The sequence below is a fragment of the Cebidichthys violaceus genome, unplaced genomic scaffold, assembly GCF_023349555.1.
Source record: "Cebidichthys violaceus isolate CVI_PGR_0920_01 unplaced genomic scaffold, fCebVio1.0.p SCAF_12, whole genome shotgun sequence".
Taxonomy (NCBI): Eukaryota; Metazoa; Chordata; class Actinopteri; order Perciformes; family Stichaeidae; genus Cebidichthys; species Cebidichthys violaceus.
Genome location: NW_027176285.1, coordinates 15,332 through 33,197, shown reverse-complemented (window position 1 = coordinate 33,197; position 17,866 = coordinate 15,332). Strand labels below are relative to the sequence as shown.

Genomic DNA, 17,866 nt, shown 5'->3' with positions numbered 1-17,866 from the left:
TAATACATCCGCTACTAATACATCACAGAAGAAGAAGAAGAAGAAGAAGAAGAAGAAGAAGAAGAAGAAGAAGAAGAAGAAGAAGTTACTACTTTCGCCGTTAAATACCACAGAAGAAGAAGAAGTTACTACTTCATTCCAGTGCCGTGCATTCAGCAACAGTGTACCGGAAGTATCACATATTAAAGTACTCGGACACACGCTGTGCTCCTCTAACATGTCATGACACTGTATTGAACTCACAGCGGTAAACATCAGTCACACCCACCACTGTGAGCCGCTAACTACCCGCGTGGAGCAGCTGACCTGTGCGGTATAAAGCCTCCACTGACTCTGACCTATGAACGGTCTGAGGTCTGACCTAACGCACACTCATTAACACTCGATGAGCACTGACTGACCTGGACCTGGACCTGGACCTGGACCCGGGGGCGTTTCTCTGAATCACGATGTGGGGCATTTGCAGCAGAACTCTGGTGAGTAGTCACCTTCAGATCATTGTGCTTGTTTACTGAAGCCGACCTGAGCAAAAGTCATTGAAATTGATGTACTTGACTTCGGAACTATGGACTATAGATAACCGTAGTGGTTGTGATTCATCAGGTAACGCTAGTTAACGCTTGGTAGCTAACTAACCTAGGTGGTGAAGGCGCTTTTGCTAGCTGTTAGCACAGTTTGCTAGCGGTAGTCACGTTAGCAAAGCTAAGTGGGTCAAAGGTGACTGGTCTGTTCTATGATTAATTAAACACAACGTTAGCTTAAATACGTTGGAGGACAGAACAGGCTTCACGAGACGATATAACGTGTTGATGTCACTTCGATGCTAACTATAGATTATACTATAGAAGACACGGTAACGACTCAATGTTACTCCTCATCAGCGTAACGTAACGTGTTTGCAGAGCATGTCAATAAGATGAAGATGAAGAGGTTTGTATTGTCCTTGTAGTGACTTCATAAACAGTCCGTCCACTTACACACACTAACGTTAGCTGAGTGACGGAGATCACACATGTATGTGTCATTAACTGTATATAACGGTCTGTATACACACCGTTAGATACAGTTAATGTATGTGTCATTAACTGTATATAACGGTATAAACGGTATAAACACAATGCTGCAGGAGACTTGATTACAATGTGTTTAGCTTTTACATTTTTGATCGTCAGATGATGTAAAATAGAATAATTTAGCGATGGATGGTTAAACATCGCACGTGCATTGTGGCCCTTTGAATATGACGTCGTCCTCTACGTCATTGTTGACGTTCTCTTGTACTCGTTAGTACTTGTGTTGATGTTCTCTTGTACTCGTTAGTACTTGTGTAGTACATGCAATAAAAACACACGATGAGATTCAAAGCTTCATAATACACAAAGATACAGTGTTAGATAAATGTGTCACCATGTGACAGGCGCACAACCACAAACTCAAACTGTCACCCCAATGTCACGATAATCATGATCATCAAATGTTTCTCCAAAACATGAACAGAGTAAATAATATGGGTGAAGAGACGCATCAAAGTATTTAGGGGATGCCGAATCGATTGGATTGAAAGATAATTATGTATTTGAACTAACTAAGTTATTAGTATTTATGATCACAATGACTCAATCGATGCAGAACATGTGCATTTCAGTTCACAGACTATTAGCCTACACTTTAAGTGATTCACACAAGTACCATACCGACCTAATGTCACCGGCTGAATATCATCCTCAGAACAGAGACGAGGGCGTTCAACACAGATACAACATTTCTTAAAACACAAGTATACTCAAAATAGTGCCACTCGTATGCACACTAGGTACACAGTGTGTTACAACTGTCATCAAGCAACAGTGCCTTGCTCTTCTACTGCTCTGTACTGTTATGAACCTGATCCTCATCCTCCGCTCTGTCTTCATCTTCTTCTCCAGACTGTGTACGTTCTTGCTGTGGGTGTGTGAGCGGATTGCAACATGTACTATCATAGTCCTTGCATATGGTAAATGGACTTGTACTTGTATAGCACTCTTCTAGTCTTCTGAACCACTCGTAGTTGCCTGAGGAAATTATAACAATGCACTCTTACAACAAAATGACACCACGAAAGTATTCATTGTCCTCTCGTTTGTCTCTCAGGTAAAGGTGGGGATGGCGAAACCCTGTGGCTTAATGAAACCCTGTCACTTGGTGAAGCCTGTGTCGGTGACTCGGGTCTCTGGCAGATACCTGACCCACCAGAAGGGACTGCCCAGTCTGCCTGTCCCCCCTCTGCAGCAGACCTGTGAGCGATACATCAGTGCCCTGGAGCCCATCGTGGAGGTTGATGAGCTGAAGCACACTAAAGAGCTGCTGGACGAGTTTCAGAAGGCTGGAGGGGTTGGAGAGAGACTTCAGAGAGGCCTGGAGAACAGAGCACGGAACACTGACAACTGGGTGAGACTCTATGCATCAGAACCATACAACGCCTCCTTGACTCAACCTGTTGGCTTTCCTTCTCATCGCAATGTCATTACAAAGCCCACTGACATTTGACTTCTTTCATTTTAATAAAGTATTCGCCATGTTGGTCTGTTTTTGGCTGTGTCTCTGTGTCTCTGTGTCTTTGTGTCTCTGTGTCTGTGTGTGTCTCTGTGTCTTTGTGTCTCTGTGTCTCTATGTCTCTGTTTTTGTCTTTATGTCTCTGTGTCTCTATGTCTCTGTTTTTGACTGTGTCTTTGTCTCTCTGTGTCTCTGTTTTTGTCTGTGTCTTTATGTCTCTGTGTGTGTCTCTGTGTCTTTGTGTCTCTGTTTTTGACTGTGTCTCTGTGTCTTTATGTCTCTGTGTCTGTGTGTGTGTGTGTGTGTGTGTGTGTGTGTGTCACTCTGTCTTTGTGTCTCTGTTTTTGACTGTGTCTTTGTGTCTTTATGTCTCTGTGTCTGTGTGTGTGTCTCTCTGTGTCTGTGTGTGTCTCTCTGTCTCTGTGTCTTTATGTCTCTGTGTCTTTGTAGTTGTCAGAGTGGTGGGTGCAGGTTGCTTATCTGGATTACCGGTTGCCTGTGGTGGTTCATTCAAGTCCTGGGTTGGTCTTGCCTCGCATGAACTTCAGTGATAAGCGGGGACAGATAAGGTGATCACACATATCTCTATTTTTACAACCCGTTTACAGCAGTTTGACAAGCCTCCTTTAGAGGCTTGTCAAACTTTTTTAAGTTTTCAGAAAGTGCATTTTTGAAACTTGTAGATACTACTTGTATTTTCATCATTCGACCACCATCAGGATCCCAGTGAGCCTTTAAATGAACACGGATCATGTTCTCTGTTTAGGTTTGCTGCCAAACTGATAGCAGGTGTTTTGGACTTCAAGATGATGATTGACAAGTAAGTACTGTGCTTCTAACCATCTCCCGATTGCCCTATTTCTGGTTTTGTCTCTTAGCTTCAGTTTGTTATTACTGCTGTTAGTAAAAATGTGCAACTGATTGATTCAGCCTACTGTACATGTCCTAAAGACGGGAACACTTCTCCACAGTTGACCTGACAAAACCACATCTAGCACAGATATCAGATTATAAACACCATGTTTGATGCAAAGCTACCTCCAGCCTGGACTATCTCACATCCAAGGTAGCTTAACTAGGCAAGGTACAGTTAGGTAAGGTAGTGACCTGGGGCCCCAACTAAGGGCCAAAGAGCTCTAGATTTATTATGATGTTACTATTCTAACTCATTGTACACTAAAATAACTTAGAAAAGGCTCCAAAGCTCTCCTTGAAGCCGGTCCGGTCGCTTTACATTCTTCAGCATTCATGTAGCGTCAGCACGCTACATCAGCATCCAGCAGCCCAAGTGAACTACAGTCAATGAGCCACTGTCTGAAGCTCCGCCCCCTCTGCTGGACAGAGCGCTGTGCTTGTTTATTCAGAGTTTATTAAAGCACTCCATGGAGTCATCAGCAATACAGCCACCAACTGTGAAGTCAGACAGACAGACAGACAGACCCGCCTCGACCCGACCCGCTCTTGTAATGACATGATATTGTGGCTCAGTCAGTGTTGTAAGTGCAGGTCTTGTATGTCTTGCAGTGAGACGCTACCGGTGGAATATCTGGGGGGGAAGTCTCTGTGTATGAACCAGTACTACGAAGTGCTGTCGTCCTGCCGTGTCCCTGGTCTGAAGAGAGACTCCGTGGCGAACCACGCGAAGAGCTCCAGGCCCCCTAAACACATTACTGTAGTCCACAACTTTGAGGTGAGGAGCACCGGTCAAAGACCAGGAGCCTGTTTCACAAAGCCAGTTCAGCTGAGTGTGGCTGTCTGGGTTACCTGACATCAATCAACCAGCTCCGTGCACTCTGTGTGTCACTAGTCCAGTAGGCTTATGGCCCGGGTCTCCTGAGATTGTCGGTATTTGTTTGGTCTGCTTTGGGGTCCAGTAGACCATTTCTAAATATCTTCTCCAGCTCATCTTATGATCATTTCCTACAGTGTGCTTGTTTGATTTCTAACAAATAACTGGAAGAAAAATCTGCACAAATTTGACTTAAAGAGACACAATGGTGTGTTAAGCTCCTGTGATGTACGTCCAGCTTCATGTTGTGGTATGAGAGACACTAACCAGACAACTGCTATTATTTAGATTTGGACTCTTTGAATGAACTACAGCTGATGACGTTGTCCAGCCAAAGTGACAACTGTTGAGTTAGGGTTAGGGTGAGAAGCCTGACGGAGCCTTTCTTGTCTTTCCTCCACATGGAATCAGTTTTATGTGTTGGAGGTGTACAACCGTGATGGGACTCCATTGACAGCTGATGAGCTCTGTGTTCAGCTGGAGAGGATCTGTAGCTCCTCATCACAGACCGACACGGAGCCTGTCGGCATCCTCACCACCCAGCATCGTGACTCCTGGGGCCGGGCCTACGTCACCCTCACCCAGGGTGAGCTAAAAGACCACCGACGCTGATCCAGAGCACGGGTCTCCAACTAGAAGTTGGCTCCTGAGCGGCTGGCTAAAGGCTCAAACAATATGTGCATACATTTGATTACACCGTCACCCTGTAAGCCTCTTTACATTTCTATCCAAAGACACCCCTTCTGACACAACATGATCAGCTGTCAATTAAATGAGATGCTGCTTTCAAGTTTGGTTAAATCAGTGATGGCGTAACGTTGTTTTTGTTATTAATGACTGACTGCAGTAACTAGCCAGGTCAATAAAAGGCAAAAACTATACATATCATGAGGAATGGCAACAGTTTTGACATCAAAACAAATTATTTCAATAACACAGGGATGCATTCCTAATATGGCAACTCTAAATATATACAGATATCGCAGATATTTAAACTGTTACTTCCTGATTACATAAGAGCATCATGTTTTCTTTGCGCGTGTACTTAATGTGTCTAGACGAGACCAACAAAGAATCCGTGACAGCGATCCAAAGGAGCATCTTCACGTTGTGTTTGGACGGAGCGACGCCTCGAGCGTCCGATGAGACGTCCCGTAGCAGTGCTGCCGTCCAGATGCTGCATGGAGGAGGCAGCCAGTGGAACAGTGGCAACCGCTGGTTTGACAAGACGCTGCAGGTGACACACACACACACACACACACACACACACACACACACACCCTTGTTTTTGTTTTAACTTCCATGCCAACAAAGCCATGTTGAATATAGTCCCAAGGGCTGGTTCATGAAGCAAGATTACCAGTTAAACCAGGCTTATTTCTGTAAATCAGTTTGAATAGGTCTGGCTGGTAAGATAACGTGGAAATGTCCGGACGAGCCCGGATCAGTTCCAGGTTAAGCTGACAGACCAAGCGGCATCCTCCAATGCTGAGAAATGAAGCTGAAGCTCCTCAGATGGCCAGTTGAGGCTGGCTCCTAAAGCGAGTCCATCCCCGTGGAGCTCCATGTTAAAATGCAGAAATAAACATGTTTACAGCCTGGTACAAAACAAAGCTAATGTCTCCATTCATGACATCTGTACGTGGAGAGAACTTCTATACAACTCACCCATTTAAATGATCTTAAGGCTGAAAGTTAAGTCTAGCTGCTAGCTGTCTGCTCTGCTGAGCACTTACAGGGAGCCAGTGTAGAGAACAGAGAAAGGAAGTTGTGTGGGAAAACTTGGGGCGATTGAACACCAGACGAGCTGCAGCTTTCTGGACAAGCTCCAGAGGTCTGATGGCCGACGCCGGGGCTCCGGTGAGTAGAGAGTGTCAGTAGTCCAGACGGGAGATGACGAGAGCCTGGATGAGAACCTGCTCCGTCTCGTCAGTGAGGAAGAGGAGAATCCTCCTGATGTTGTAGAGCAGGAATCTGCAGGAGCGTGTAACCGATGCAACGTTTGCAACGATCCACCTCTTTGACCCTTTTTAGAGTCTACCTGTGTCGTCAGCGTCCAGATGGAGATGACACACTGTAGGAGATATGGATGTAGTCTTTGTGTCATGTGTGAAAGAGTCAGACTGAAGCACAGTGTTATTGCTCTCTGCTGCACTGTACTTACAACCTTTGTTCAGTTATCTACACAGTATTCCAGTCCACATGTGTGATTTCTAAACAACTGCCTTACTTTACTTCACTCATGGCTGTATTATCATGGAAAGAAATATGTTCTGACCTCTAGTAGTGTTTGTCTATGAGTGCGTCCGTTTTGCACATGCATGGGAATAAGAAAACATCAGCAATGGCAGAGAAGAAGAAGAAGAAGAAGAAGAAGAAGACTGCCAGCAGGCTGACATGGGTGTTAACAATGCTGGCTTTACGATACGTTTTTATTCAACTTATTTGTTAGAGCTCACACAATGCATTTTGGTGAGAAACACTAAATGTTAATGTAACTTGATTGCTGTGGCTTTGTTTAATTATGTCATTCATATTCTACTGCAGGTTTAATGTGTACTGCTCCATGGCCACAGACAGATTGCAGTTTTGTCTTCACATATCAGTTGTTTGTCAGTTGATGATCTGTGCCTGACGGGTCACGTCTGTGTTTCATGAATGAGCAGGATTCACTGATCCCATTAGGTCCTCTATACGCTCTGGTTCAGTGTGTTGACCCTGCTTTATGAAATACCAATGTGGATCACTTAAACAGACTGGGGACTTGCTCCAGAAGACTTTGAATAGCTCTGGAAGGTTTTAATGGAAATACTGATGTGAAGGTGGTAACAGAGAAACTTGACCTCGTCAACAAACTCCTCAGGCGGGCTTTGAAGCAATTTCTTGTGTAATGTCTTGTTCTCTAAACGTTTCTGATCTTTCTCTCAGTTTATTATTGGAGAAGACGGGACATGTGGAGCTAACTACGAGCATGCCCCAGCTGAGGGCCCACCCATAGTGGCCTTGATCGACCATGTTGTAGAATACACGTAAGTAGGTCAAGGACTGACTAGACTCTGTAGGTGTCCGTTTGGATTTCTTCTTGTCAAGAGTGTCTTTGAAAGTTCAGCAATGAGACGGAGAGTGCACAGAGACATGGAGCGGCTGATCGCAGACAGACAGTCCCTGTGCCTCCATTAAGTATCACTTTGGTTTTTCTCCCATCTCATGTGTCGCATCTTTCTTGTTTGTGATAACAGGAGTAAGCCAGAGATGACTCCGTCTCCCATGATGCCTTTGCCCATGCCCCAGAAACTGCACTTCAACATCACACCCGAGATCAAGAAGGACATTGAGGAGGCCAAGCACGCCATGAACATGTGAGGACAGATACATATGACACTCAGTGACCAGTAGAATATATATACACACACACACACACACACACACACACACACACACACACACACACACACACACACAGTTCTCACTGTTCTGACGTTTTTTCCACCACAGACTGGCCCAGGACCTGGATATGAGGGTCAAGGTATTTGGCCACTTTGGGAAAAATGTCCCAAAGGCCCACAAGATGAGCCCTGATGCTTTCATACAGATGGCGCTACAACTGGCTTACTACAGGTGAGGTGCTGAGATGGGACTGTGGTTGTATGCAGACATGTTACTCTTGACATTCTAAACCAAGGCTCAGCAGTGCGCTGCATGTAAAAACCTTTATCACACAGTTAGGCTGCCACTCTTTGTTTCCATGAACTGGGATGAGACGTTATGTTTATATTCAGTATTGCTCACCAATATACGTTGTGTGTATTCTTTCACTCTAACAAACATGGAGTGCATTTTCTCCCTCATAAAGTCTTTCTTAAAGGACCAGATTTAGGGGGATTTATAGACAGAAATGTAATATATTATAATAATATTATGTATGATCCTCTGAACTAAGAGTTATCATACAATGAGTCCTTCATATCTACATCAGAAGCAGTTCCCCTTTGAGTCCGCCATGTTTCACTGCCATGTTTCTACAGGAGCCCAGAAAGGACAAACCAAACGCAGGCTCTAGAGAGGGACATTTCCGTTGATATGTTACCACTAGATGCCTTTAAACCCTACACGCTGCTGCTTTAACTGAATCCATGCATCCACGATGAGTAGCTTGTAGCCGCTCTGTCTCTCCTCTTGTCTCGGCAGGATGTACCAGTGCTGCTGTTCTACGTATGAAAGTGCCTCCCTGCGTATGTTCAGACTGGGCCGTACCGATACAATCCGATCAGCCTCAAGTGCCTCAGCTACCTTTGTGAAGGCCTTCGATGACCCCAGCAAGCAGGTCTGATGAGAGGGAACATTTTAATGGGACGTATTAGTATTTGCAGCAACCATTTGGGCATTAAACTGACCAGCTGTCTGACACGGTAAAGCTGGGCTTAATTAATCAGCCTGAACCCTAAGGCTGGAGATGTATATAACGACACGTGCACTCACTCGATGGCTGCCTCGTATCCTGCGTCTGGCCTAAATGGTTCAACGGTCGTTCAAAGAGAACTCGTAGTTGTTTGACTGCTGAGCCTGAACATAAAGTTTGAAACATATCTGAACCCTGTTCAACAATAACGAGCTCTCAGATGTGTTGTAACGTTCCTGTCTCCTTCCTGTCTGTCACAGAACACAGAGAAAGTTGATCTAATGGTGAAAGCTGTAAACGCACACAGGTCGTATACTACCATGGTGAGTATCCACAGGAAGTCTGGTGATCATCTTTACTTTTCTTATTGTCAATAACTGTAATGAGCAGACCAACAGTGAGTGTATCTGATAACGAGTAGAGTGTGTGTGTGTGTGTGTGTCTCTTCTTCCTCTGTCTCCTTCATCACCATCAACACACACACTGTACTTTATTTAGACTCGGTCCCACACACACACACCGTCCTGCTGACTCAAATACTCACTAGAGCAACACACGTGGATTCATCCGCTGCTGAAAATAGTCCCCAACAAACGCTCCATTTCCTCCCGTCTGAGTAAAGGTTGATGAAGCTACAGTCACCAGCTGTTTGAGGAAACTACTGGACTTTGTGTTAACTGCTGGTTGTTTGCAAAAAATACAAATATAGAATGATGCAAGCCTTATGTTTTTAGTCGTTAACATTTGGTGACTAACATCACACATGAAGGAATTCTCTCCATCCCCACAGGCGATCAGTGGCCAGGCCATAGACAGACACCTCCTGGGCCTTAAGATGGTGGCTGTGGAGGAGAAGCTCTCCATACCTGATCTCTACACTGATCCCGTCTACGCCAAAGCTTTACACTACAAGTTATCTACAAGTCAGGTATATTCCAGGGTTGGGGTGGGCCATGCGATTTATTCCAGGCAGGATCACCATCTTATTACAATTCTTGGTTTTTAAGTCTATTTTGCACATTACTGTACAGTACAACCAAACTGATTTCCCTACTTTAAGACATATAATGTATAGCCCCCAGAGGTAACAAAACCTACACCAAAATCAGTTGTTCACTTTCTTTGAAAATGTATCAGTTACTTATTGAAATGGCATCGGCATAACTTGGATCCAAGACAAGTCAATTATCTAAAAAGAAAAGCTGGTTCTTCTGTTTCTGCCCTTCTTCCAAAACGACGGTGAAGAACACCAGAAGCTTGTTATGACTGCTGTGTTCACTGTGTGCTAAACTATTAAGAGCACACAAGGCCAAACTGCTTCCACGTTTCCACCTGGCCGGTGGCTGACGAACAACGTAGCTTTTAAAATGCTTTTTAAACACAGCGGCTAACTCACTCCACATAAAACTAACCGGGGCTAGATTACATCACTTCCAGCTAACTTCACGGAGAGCAATGAGGATCAGCTGTAAGTGAGTATTCTCCAGTCCAGCTGACAGCACTGAATCTGTCAGCGTGACTGTTTGTAACACTGGGCTACCGACAATGTTACCTTCACTCCACCCGTCTGTGGTGGGATGTCTTGCGGTGTTGGATCTATAATCTATAATCCTAGACTCTGCTGCTTAATAAAGTTTCTGGTTCATTGTGTTTGCAGAGGTTTTTACAGCAGCGGCGCCATAGAACTGACACTAATAAAATCAGTAGAGGCTGATCGCGGAGACATTCTAATCCATCTGATATCGTCATATCGCACATTCTTGGTCAGGGATGACACTACCACAGCATATTGTCCTAACACTTGGACCTAAAAGAACAGAAGATGAAAGATATGCCTCAGGTGTCTAACCCCATTACCAAAACCACATTCTCTTTTCCTCACAAGGTACCTTCCAAGACGGACTGCGTCATGTGTTTCGGCCCGGTTGTACCCGACGGATACGGCGTGTGCTACAATCCTATGAGCGACCACATCAACTTTGCAGTGTCGTCTTTTAACACCTGTAAAGACACAAGTGCAGCACATCTGTCCCAGGCTGTGGAGGGGGCTCTGTTGGACATGAGGACACTGCTGGAACAAACACCAAGAGCCAAACTGTGAAGGTCCTCCAGGCTGCAGGGGGCTAGTCTCAGTGATCAACTGCTGAGTCCCATTCGAATAGGACGCCCGCTCTTAGTGTGATTGAGTGACATTTGAATGACTGAACCCTACACCTGGTGCAAGACTGCCAAGCTCCAGCTGGTAGTCTGATCCAGTCTTCTCCCCAAGATATTGATTGGTCATCATGTGACCTGCCGTTCCTCTGGTGGAACAATGCTCACGCACATCACATTAATAATCACTTTTACAGACATTTCTGTAACTCTAATTATCTTGTTGATGGATATTTTATCATTTTATGATCAACTAATCACCTGATGAGTTTCTGCCTCTGTGTGGAGCCTGCCAGAGGTCACATGGTGGAACACTACAGGGGTGGACACATCCGGTCTCCACAGACTAATAATCCATGTGAACGGATTAATCAACTGAAATCACTGTTTTGGGGAAATTTTGAAACAACGATTGTACGTTTGCCGTTCAGAATAAATCCAGAAAATTGTATCTCTTTAAAAAATGTGACTCAGAATCTGCTTTATTGGCCAGGTATGTAGATACCTGTCACCTGTCACCATACCTGTAGATACACAGTGACAGGTATGTAGATACCTGTCACCTGTCACCATACCTGATACCTGTAGATACACAGTGACAGGTGTATCTACATACCTGTCACTGTAGATACACAGCCCAACAGGCTAACAATTCATGGAACAAATCAAGGTAATACAAGAACAAATGTAAAGGCTCAAGTCAGGCTTATGAACACAAAAATAACTAATATTACTTATTAGGTTTTACTACAGGAAAAAAAGGAGGGACTCTCAAAAAAAATGGAAATTTGATAAATAAATATGTGGTAATAAAATACATTCAAAATAATAAGTTTCAAATTAAATAAACTGTAAATAGAATTGAAATAAAGTGCAAATGAAAATATAGCCTTATAATCTGCTAATGAAATGTTTCAGCAGTCTTCATTCTTCATGGCAGAAGCAGAAGTTGTTCTTCATATCTGTGACAAATGAACAACAACAGTCACACCAGTCCACACACTGGGCTCTCTCTGCCTCGTTACCTCCGTTCACAAAGCCCTACTTAATGAAGGCAGGATTGTAAATTTAGACTTTTCGGGGGGTTCGGACCCATGGTTAAGAATCACTGGTCTATGGGGCCCACAGTAGAATTCAGATGCAGGCTGACTTTATTTAGTGTCTATCCCGTTTCCCACACCAGCACCAAACAGACGTATAGTTCTCTACTGCAGTGACAGTACATGTGATATGATTGATTGATTTAAAAACACGTTTAGAATAGCCTTTAGATTGTATATTGTTTAGTAGTAGTGCTATCCATTGTATTAGGCATCAGTAACAATATAAAATATTTGTATTGTATTTATTATTGTTTTAAGTGTTAACCTCTCCAGTAATCTAAACCTAATTCAAAGTCGCAGCCTGTTATGGAGGCACATTATAATACACTGCAAGACATATGGGTAAATATAATTCAGCAGTTCATTTAAGTCTAGGATCATATGAGAGAGTGACCCATGGTCAGAGTAACAGAATGACTCTCATTCCGTAAATGATGACAAACGAAGTGTCGTTTTGTTCTCACAGGAGGAGATTCTGGTTTCCGGAAACAACACATGAGAAGAAACAGAGGCGGGAGAAAGGAGGAGGTTCTGCGGACAGCAGCGAGGCTGGGCTTGTAAAGTGAAAGTAAAAGAAAGAAGCTGTGAAAGTGCTGACACTTGTCCTGACGGGGCTTCTGTTCGAGGTCTCCTCCTGTCTTCAGTTTAGAAGCTTCATCTTCATCTTCATCCCGTCTCCACAGTGAAGATGCTCCACAGCGTGAAGCCCCGCGAGCCGCAGACTGGAGGCTTCTGCTTTGAAAACAGCCGCAGGTAAAGAAACGCTGCGTCGTGAGGCGGAAATAGGCTGCTGGTAGTAGAATATAACGACTATTACTTCTCTATAACTAGAGACACGCTGAAGTAGTAGACACCTGTTACGGTTGACATGTAACCTGAACGCGTGTGTGTTGAGAGCGGGCTGCATGTTGGACCTGTGCTGCTGCTGCTCGCAGCTTTCTGGAGAATCGTAGAACCTGGGTAGAGCTCTGGGTGAACACAGACGGACACAGTATGTACTTCCTGATTCAATAACAGGACGTCAGTGATGGCAGGAGGAACGCCGCTCCAAACGCCCCAAACGCTTCAAACGCCCCAAACGCCCCTAACCCTAACCCTAACGCTCCAAACGCGCCGCTCCAAACGCCCCAAACGCTCCAAACGCCCCTAACGCCTCAAACGCTCCAAACGCCTCAAACGCTCCAAACGGCCCTAACGCCTCAAACGCCCCTAACCCTAACGCTCCAAACGCCCCAAACGCTCCAAACGCCCCTAACGCCTCAAACGCTCCAAACGCCCCAACGCTCCAAACTCCCCAAACGCCTCAAACGCTCCAAACGGCCCTAACGCCTCAAACGCTCCAAACGCCCCAAACGCTCCAAACGCCCCTAACGCCTCAAACGCCCCAACGCTCCAAACGCTCCAAACGCCCCGCTCCAAACGCCCCTAACCCCTAACCCTAACGCTCCAAACGCCCCAAACGCTCCAAACGCCCCAAACGCTCCAAACGCGCCGCTCCAAACGCCCCTAACGCCCCTAACCCCTAACCCTAACGCTTCAAACGCCCCTAACGCTCCAAACGCCTCAAACGCTCCAAACGCCTCAAACGCTCCAAACGCCCCAAACGCTCCAAACGCGCCGCTCCAAACGCCCCTAACGCCTCAAACGCCCCAAACGCTCCAAACGCGCCTCCTCAAACGCTCCAAACGCCCCAACGCCCCAACGCCCCAAACGCCTCAAACGCCCCAAACGCCTCAAACGCTCCAAACGCCCCAAACGCTCCAAACGCCCCAAACGCCCCAAACGTTCCAAACGCCCCGCTCCAAACGCGCCGCTCCAAACGCGCGTCACTGCAGTCTCATCGTGTCTGTGCATAGACATTGTATGTATTCTCGTCGCTCGAACAATTCGTGCCGCATTTGGTGTGAACACAGCTGGCAGCCTCTTGGGGAGGGGAGGGGGGAGCTGCGCTCATGTGATTGGTTGAAAATGAGGCTGACATCTGATTGGCTACAGATAGGTCCATGTTGAAAAAGGACATGGCTTTCTTTTCCACATACAGGCCTGTCTCTGCTGTGGTGTTGTGTTGGTGCACTATTCCTTCCTTCATACAGATGGTGTTTGTGGCAGGATACGAGGAGACAGCAGGGTTTTGGAGTAAACCAACACTAATACCAGTGTCTCATGTTCATTCATCATTTCCAGGAATGCAGTGTTGGAGTCCAGTTTGTCAGAGTTTGGCTACAAAGCTCCCGGTGCCAGAAAGACAGGGACCACTATTGCTGGGATTGTCTACAAGGTGAGGATCTGCCCTCTGTGTCTTCAGTAAGAGACACAGGAAGACACATGTTTCTTTCTACATTACTTTAAATGACTGCCTGTACATAAGAAGGTAAGGCAGCTGCTCTTCTTTTCTGGTTGTGTTTCCTGTCCTCGTGTGTCAGGATGGAGTGATCCTGGGAGCTGACACCAGGGCTACAGACGACATGGTTGTGGCCGACAAGAACTGCATGAAGATTCACTACATTGCTCCAAAGATCTAGTGAGTGAAACCTGTTCCACCCTCTCACGTGTCCAGCGCAACTCCTTCTTATTACTTGTGATTACTTGTTAGTCACCTTTAGTTTGGTTTTGAAGTTTTACTTTTGAAACGCAAGCCTTTTATGGTCTGTTGTTGTTGTGTCATCCGACCTGTGAGGAGCCTCAAGCCTTCATGTGTGAGCCTGCTGGCTGTATGAGCCACCTGACCATGTCTCTTATATCGATCTCCTTTTCCTCCGTCTGACCTTTGCTTTTATACAAAATACTCAAATAAAACATCAGGAACACATGAAGACTGAAGGTGCTTCTTCTGTTGCTGTTGTTAACTCTCACCTCCCAGCTCACTTTAATGAACTACTCACAGGACAGGCTGAGGCTGTAGCTCAGGTGCTACAACAGGTTGTGCAATACTTGTCTCCAGCTCCTCCTGTCCTTGTGTTTAAGGGTCCCTGAGAAAGACTCTGAACCACAAATGACTCCCAACAAGTGTACTGTAGTCATGTAACATGCATGATGTATATAAAGGATGAAGAACGTACCTAGTGGATGTGATCTGATTTGCATATTGAAGTGTGGCAGTAACTGATCACCCACAGAGCTTTATGCCACTAAGACGTGTTCATGAAAGCGTCCACCGTTTGACTCTCTATGTTCTGTAGCTGCTGTGGTGCTGGCGTGGCTGCAGACGCAGTTATCACCACACAGATCATGGCGTCCAACGTGGAACTGCACACGCTCAACACGGGGCGACCCCCCCTCGTCACCATGGTGACTCGACAGCTGAAACAGATGCTGTTCAGGTGAGTGTAACTGAGGCAGTGATGGTCAGAAGTTACTCATCTGTAGCTCCAGTCAGGTGTTGGACGTGTGGATCGGCACATTGCAGTGATGTCTGTTTGGCTTTGCAGGTACCAGGGCCACATCGGTTCGTCTCTGATCGTCGGAGGAGTTGACGTGACCGGTGCTCACCTGTACAGTGTTTACCCACACGGCTCCTACGACAAACTGCCTTTCGTCACCATGGGTACGTGCTGAACGTGCTCTATCCAGGCTGAATAGACAGCCTGAATACAGTTTCACTCAGGACGAAACAGAAACCCTGAAAAGCAGAATTAAACTTGTGATTGTGGTTTCAGGCTCTGGAGCAGCAGCTGCTGTCTCTGTGTTTGAAGACAGATTCAAGCCCAACATGGAGGTGAGGCTGACTGCGTTCTTTCTTGATGTAATTGAATGTGATGTGTTGTAATAAAAAGGGTTCATACTGACGGCATGTTGTGCATGGCATACATACATATAGATGATGTTTGACATCATTCAGTTCCATTGTGATGCGTCCACGCTCTCTTCAGTGTAAAGTATTGGACGAAGGTAGATTATAACGTCATCATGATGTGTTCAGGTGTGATCCTGTAAACTGTAGTTGCCGGTGAGCAACCTGAATAAATACAGATGTTGAAGGAGATGTTTTCACAGAAATATAAAATAGATATTGGAAATGATTTATGAGTTCTAACCTGTTTAACTTGCTTATAATACATCATTAGATATTAATACTTGTAATAAGAGTTTTTCTTTATCAAAGCTAATATTTAATGGAAAATAAAATCATGTATTTCTTGATCATTTGAATTGTGTGTTTTTATGTAAATAACCACTATACCTACTACTTAACAAAGTAAAATCATTGATATATACATTAGTATCGTGGGAAGGAACAATGGTATGAACAACAGTACACAAAGCTAGTTGAATGTGTTGCAGTGAACCACAGAGTCAGTTTGCTGTGTGACGGTGGGCACGCCTCCATCACGATCACTGTGTTACTGCATAGTTGGCTTGGTAATGCACAGAAGACGTGAGTTGATGGAAGGGAAGGGCTTTTGTTGGATTTCAAAAGCCACAAATCGCTGCATGAAATGAATCTGCCCAAAGGAATCACGTGTTTGTTCATTTTTGGCCCGTCCTCCATTCTGATCACCAGAGAATGGATCTAGCTGTTATTACTCCTACGTCTAATAACTGTTTAAACCTTTGTTTTTCCTCATTCTCCTCTCTCCTCTTCAGCTGGAAAAGGCGAAGCAGCTGGTACGGGACGCCATCGCTGCAGGGATTTTCTGTGACCTGGGTTCAGGCAGCAACGTGGACTTGTGTGTCATCACAGAGTCTGGAGTGGAGTACCTGCGAGGCTACGACAAGCCCACGACAAAGGGCAACAGGTGAGTCATAAGTACCTTTTATCATATGCTTTCTCCCTTATATAGTTGTATTCATGTTTTTCCGCAGCTATATATGGAGACAGGACAGTAACTGTACAGTTTGGCATTGAAAATAAAAGATAAGTTCTCTACTTATACTGTACACAGATTATATGTGAATCACGCTCCACTGACCGTGACAAACCCAAACAGTGAAAACCACCGTCAGCGTAAAACGCAAACTGAAAAAAGAAAAGTCTGAAGAAGAAATTTGGGGTTCAGACATTAGAATGCAAAATATATCAAAGTAGAAAAAAAGACGTTTAAGAGGCGTTTGTGCATTATGGATAACACCTCAGGCTTTGCTGTATTTGCGTCTCTGAAACAAATTAATGTAAATCTGAGAAGCACCCATTGACACCCAGCAAATGTCCAGAGAGCGTATCCTACATGTGGAGAGTTGAATGGGAGAAAGTGAGCACATGTCTGTGTGGGGTGGAACAGTCCTCTCACTGTTTCAGTCTCTACATAACTGTACTGGACCTTCATTTTATTTTGCACTGTGAGTAACTTCCAGTGACGCTGGTGTGCTGATCAGTGACTCCTTCATTTATGTATTCATTGGTGTGGTTGAAATAAAATTGTCTCAGCTGTTTTATTGAACTAATTCAATTACCAGTGCAACTATACGTTGACACGCACAAAACGCCACATTGTAGGACTCTTGACGTCATGATCCTGTCTGCACCACTGCTTGACCTCACAGTAAACCTCCTCGTCTCTTTTTCAGAGAGGGACAGTACAGGTATGAGCCCGGCACCACGGCCGTCCTGACCAAAACGGTGACCCCGTTCCCTCTGGATGTGGTCCACGAATCTGTTCAGACCATGGACACTGAATGAAACACGTTGAGAGGCTTCTTTACTATATGTAGAAATGTAAAGGAAGACAGCTCGTTCTGTATCTCTAAAGCATCACTGACATAAAGAAACAGTCACACAATCAAAGTTTATGTTTGTTATGTTCAGCGCCTGCGAGTTATTTTGGTGACCATATGAAGGGCAGGAGGAATTAAACCCACAACAGCATGTAGTCAAATAAGCGACACTGTTCGTTCACTGCAATAAGAGCTCAACTACTATCACATGCTTACTAAAAGCATGATGTGTGAATG

General features: G+C 45.0%; 2 protein-coding genes across 3 annotated transcripts; both read left to right on the top strand.

The window, feature by feature from the left end:
• The first annotated feature begins 61 nt into the window (after positions 1-61).
• On the top strand, positions 62-11,338 carry crata (carnitine O-acetyltransferase a). 2 transcript variants are annotated; one of them, XM_068705664.1, is made up of 15 exons: positions 62-476; positions 1,926-1,993; positions 2,131-2,427; positions 2,983-3,101; positions 3,299-3,352; positions 4,057-4,222; positions 4,733-4,907; positions 5,380-5,558; positions 7,250-7,350; positions 7,561-7,680; positions 7,817-7,939; positions 8,510-8,645; positions 8,981-9,043; positions 9,511-9,648; positions 10,606-11,338. In XM_068705664.1, the coding sequence occupies exons 2-15, from the start codon at positions 1,991-1,993 to the stop codon at positions 10,819-10,821; spliced, it is 1,890 nt and encodes a 629-aa protein (XP_068561765.1). In that variant the 5' UTR covers positions 62-476; positions 1,926-1,990; the 3' UTR covers positions 10,822-11,338. The 2 variants fall into 2 exon arrangements, with proteins under 2 accessions (XP_068561765.1, XP_068561764.1); XM_068705663.1 differs by lacking the exon at positions 1,926-1,993.
• A 1,194-nt stretch (positions 11,339-12,532) lies between these two features.
• On the top strand, positions 12,533-17,699 carry psmb10 (proteasome 20S subunit beta 10). Its single transcript, XM_068705661.1, has 8 exons — positions 12,533-12,730; positions 14,162-14,255; positions 14,401-14,498; positions 15,157-15,297; positions 15,406-15,521; positions 15,634-15,692; positions 16,562-16,713; positions 17,483-17,699. Exons 1-8 carry the CDS (start codon positions 12,666-12,668, stop codon positions 17,592-17,594), a joined length of 837 nt encoding a protein of 278 aa, XP_068561762.1. The 5' UTR covers positions 12,533-12,665; the 3' UTR covers positions 17,595-17,699.
• The last annotated feature ends 167 nt before the right edge of the window (positions 17,700-17,866 follow it).